The sequence below is a fragment of the Oncorhynchus masou genome, chromosome 30 (assembly GCF_036934945.1).
Source record: "Oncorhynchus masou masou isolate Uvic2021 chromosome 30, UVic_Omas_1.1, whole genome shotgun sequence".
In the NCBI taxonomy this organism is placed as follows: Eukaryota; Metazoa; Chordata; class Actinopteri; order Salmoniformes; family Salmonidae; genus Oncorhynchus; species Oncorhynchus masou.
Genome location: NC_088241.1, coordinates 23792982 through 23797775, shown reverse-complemented (window position 1 = coordinate 23797775; position 4794 = coordinate 23792982). Strand labels below are relative to the sequence as shown.

Below are 4794 nucleotides of genomic sequence, written 5' to 3'. Positions count from 1 at the left end.
TAGCCTAATGTCCACCCACATCTGGTTTTCTTCCCAGAAAGCAAAGTTGCGTCATCTTTCTTTGTTTAATATGAATATCAAAACATAATGCAAACTAATTGTGTCCTGATAATTACTGATAATTATTCTTACATGGCTGTCGGTAGGCCTGCGTTAGCTGTAGCCTAGAGCACCACATACAGTGCGTGTTTGTGTGATCCAAATTGTAGCTAGCCCATTTCTTTGCATATTGATCTAATTCGACATAGCCTATTACAGCCCATTTGATAACACCAGCGTGATGTTTAAAAATAAAAACATATTTGTATTATAACCTACGCTTATTCTGAACACTTGGAGAGGGGTGTGTGGTCTTGGATAATAATATGAATATTTCAATGACTCATAATTTGGTCATTACTAGCATGATTATAGACACTCAGAAATCCCTCGCAGGCACTTTATTTGTTCTCAAAGCAGAAGTTTAAGATACAAGACACTGTGTGTATTTATTTTAGGACATTTTTTTTTTTTACATGTACCTCAATACTGTAGGCTACTATTTTTTTAAATAAGATTACAATTGGCATGTTGGTGCGCACCAAGGGCAAGTCTGATGCATTGCTGCTTATGTAGCATACTATTATTTACCTGGCAGTGTGTTGTTAATAGCATATAACAGTATTAACTAATAATAATAATAATATTAATTGTTATTGGTACATCAGTCAATAAAAAAGACACTATTTTCGTAATAATATTGCACAATTTAATACTGCGATTACACAAAGATGTGAACAACGTCAGGGATGTTGTGGACTTGATGCGGATATGAATGCCTGAGGTAAACATACTGTTGTGTCTATTCCCTTTAAAACAGCACATGTACACAGCCTCTGATTTAAATTAATCCCAATTACATACCGGAATACTGGTTTAAACTGAACACATGTTGAGGTCAACACTTTCTGACTGCTTAAATCAGAGTGGTTAAGCACAGCACACTATCTTAGTGCATTGGATTTTTGTTTACCACATACATTTGTATCTTTTTTTTCTTCTCATCTGGTGGTTTCACAATGGTTAGCAACAAAGGAAAACGGTTTGGTTTCTTAATGAAGACAAAATACCTTTTCTTGTATATACGCTTTATGTAAGTAATAAAATATTACTATAACATAAATAGGAGAAATGTGACTTTGCAGTCTACATTTAGCAATCAACATACAACCAATGTAGTAAACAAAACATATTGAATTCCACTGCAACATAACCATTAACAGAGCCAAACAAAAAGCTCCAAACACATTTAGGAAATAAATATATATATATAAATGGTCAGATTCATAAATGAAATCATATTAAAATATCTTCTTGGAATTAGTAAGTGTACAAAACTGCCCGAAAAACAAAACAAACAAAAAAATATCTCAGAACAAATACATGTTTACATATTCGACATATTTACACATTGGAAATAATCCTGGCAACATTTTATTTCAAATCTTTTTTTGAAGAAAGTTTTTTTTTTCCCCGCTGTATCGAATAGCACTGTCTGCAGTACGCAATTGGGCTACTGTCCATCAGAATGTACCAGACTCTTGAGAAATGACACGCAACGCACGAGTAGGCTAATTAATCCGTTTTCCTTTCTTCTCCATATCAGAAAAATATCTAAAACCGGTCTCTTCATCACTTTTCAATAGAGAATTTTCAGAATTGCTCCGTATATAGTGGTTATAATACAATAATAGGAATGGTATAAATGAATGGGGCGTAGCATAAGCTACCTTTCAAATCAATATAGAAGGTACAGAACTCGAGTTCTACTTTTTATTGTGATATAAAGAATGAGAACAGCGTGACACTTCGACCTGGGGCACTGAAGTTACCTGAGAATATCACTTTCATTTCGTATTTGACCAATCTCTTTCCAAAGGTGGTTGGAATAGCTTGGCAGTTAGCAAGTTGCTGACGGCGCCCTGGAGTGATTTTAGGAACCTGTAAACATGAAAATAGTGAGTAAAGGCCTACCTCAAAACAAATTCTGAAAACAAAACTAATATAAAATTGCAATGATAATTTCAACGAAATAATAAGTGCTCCATACAAAAGGAAAATAATAATAAAAACAAATACAAAAAAAACGACAAAACACGTGTTTCATAAAATATTCATCCATATTGCCCTTTTTAGCGTCTGTTGCTATCTGCAAAGCATACATTTTTGAAGGCTGCCAGACGTGAGCTGTCCTGTTGAATTCGTCAATTTTGAAATGCATCTGACATTTAAGTGTGGGGTTTTTTGTCATCAACGGGTGCCATAATTTCCATAATCTTTTCACAAACTCCTTTGGCCAGGTGACATTGTGTCAACAGTATGAGTAAGGGAGGCGTTTTTGATGAGTTACATTACACTAATACAATGAGAGAAACAATAAAACAGTATACAGAACAGAAGTGACACTGAAGTTCAAATCAAACATCACAATTAATAGAACACATATAAAGAATAGGCTAATAATTAGAAATAGTGGTTAATCGGTTTTAAGTCTGAAAGGCAAAATATTAATTGTGTGTGTGTCTCCTTTGTTGATCATTTTCAGGCAACCACCTCGCACTGTGGTGAGCGCCATCAGTTCAAGACACCACTTGGAACATTTAATCGTTACCCTTTGAACAGCCACGAAACATCGAATTTACTTCATCTCCTCCATAGAATTTTGGTAAATATAGATATTTGTCTCATTTAAAATGTGAACGAAATCAATTCAGTAATAGTGTATGTTTTTCTTTTCAACCATTTTCCATTCTACCTATTTGTTGTTGTAACACAAGTTCCGGTTACTGGGACAAAACTCATCTGTCTATCCAACTTTGCCATGTCTCTGTTCTCTCTCAGTAAAACAAAATGAAATACTGTAAACTCCATAGTCCTTTCCCTTTTTTTCTTGTTTCCCCCGAAATTGTAGGATTGTTCATGAAAACAGTCACTGCACAGGACTCTGTAATGTGTGGTGAAGAGGGGGGGTCTCCGCTTGAGAATATACGTCCTCCATATTCGGATGAGGGACCCCTATCGGCGTCATTCTTTTCTCTTTTTGTCTTCTGTTGCAAAACCAAACACGGACAACCTCTTTTTCCAATTGAAGAGAGCCGGCTAAACTGGTGATTTCATGGGCGGAGGGCTTGGGACATTTTAAGAAATGATTTTCCAGCGCCCCTTTCACCCCGACTTCAATCGAGGTCCTCTTCTTTCGTTTCCTGCCCTGCGCAGCAATCTTGTCCAAATTGGTGGGGCTGCCAGTGTTTGAGTCTGTCTCCTCCAGCCACTTGTTTAGCAGTGGCTTAAGTTTGCACATGTTCTTGAAGCTGAGCTGCAGTGCCTCGAACCTGCAGATAGTGGTCTGAGAAAAGACGTTTCCGTACAGGGTGCCCAAGGCCAAGCCCACGTCCGCCTGTGTAAAGCCCAGTTTGATCCTTCGCTGTTTGAACTGCTTGGCGAACTGCTCTAGGTCGTCGGAACTGGGCGCATCCTCGTCTGAGTGGTCCTGGTGGTGGCTGAACGCCTGCTGGGGGGACTCCATCTGGTTGTCATGGCTACCTGTATCGTCGTGGAGCGGGTCCCGCATGCTGTGGTGCAGAGAGGCGGGCTGGGGACTTAGCATGGCGTTGAGGTTCGTGTATCCCGGCTGTGAGTAAACTAGCGACTGGTGCCCGTTGGAGGCAGGCGACAGCGGGGACAAGTGGTGCGCCGTGGTCGGCGCCCACGACCCATGGTGGCTACTCTGCGTCTGCTGGTGCACCAGGTGAGATCTATGGTGGAAGCCACTGCTCAGGTCCTCTCGACTCGCCTGAACGCTGGCTTTGTTGTGCTCCTGTTGCCCGATATGGGTACCACTGGTCCAGTCGGTGTTGGAGGTGGGCAGCCACTGGTGGTGCGTCAGGCTCATCGGATGTCCCGTGTTGGTCGCCGCTAGCCCCTGCAAGTACTCGTGGTGCATCATTTTCTGCACCTCTCTGTAGGTCGTCCCCTGGTGCATCCTGTCCGAATCCGGATGCATGAGAGGGTTGGACGGCAAGGAGTTATTCCGCGGAATATACTGAGCTGTTGTAGCCATGGCTCCGACTTCGAAAACTGACGAGTACTTCGGAGGTCTGGACGCTTTAGAGCTAAAAACGCAACAACCTGCTCTGGGAGGTCTCGGAGAAGAGCTAAGACACGCCTCCTCTTCGCTTTTATTGGCTCCTTATGGATTCAAGCCCACAAGAGGCATAGCCTACGTTGCAGAGCGCCTTTTACGCACATAACGAATAGGGCTCTGCTTCACATATACTATATAGAAACATGTTAATTCTTTATATTACATTTATATTTTAGTCTATTGGTAACTTTACGGTATCAGAATATGACCTAGGTTTCTGTTATCCTCTCTCGTGGGCTGCTTGTTTGCATGTCGCAGGCGCACAGAACTCGCAATTGGTCGCCCCTTTCTCATTTTTTTTCATCCATCCTCTCTCTCCAAGCCAGGGCGGAGAGGGTTGGAAAACAGTAGGAAATGATTGGGTTTCGTTGGGTTTGTTCGGGTTGTTTTGCAAATAACCACGTGGGGGAGTACGGGGATCTTTTTGATGGGGTGACAAAATCCCCCCTCCACCTTGATATCCTTTTAGTCAGTGATGACTAACTGCAGCGCTCCCTATTTAAGAAGATTACTATTCTTATAGTGTGGTGTTCCAGAATTACAACCACCCACAAAAAGAGATGCATGTGAATAAGCACTGTGTGATGTAGATATTTCTATGAATATGGTGA

General features: G+C 40.9%; 1 protein-coding gene across 1 annotated transcript; it reads right to left on the bottom strand.

The window, feature by feature from the left end:
* Positions 1-737: 737 nt before the first annotated feature.
* LOC135523125 (POU domain, class 3, transcription factor 1-like) lies at positions 738-4106 on the bottom strand. The gene has a single exon (XM_064949852.1). The coding sequence runs from the start codon at positions 4097-4099 to the stop codon at positions 2969-2971; it is 1131 nt and encodes a 376-aa protein (XP_064805924.1). The 5' UTR covers positions 4100-4106; the 3' UTR covers positions 738-2968.
* Between the last annotated feature and the right edge of the window lie 688 nt (positions 4107-4794).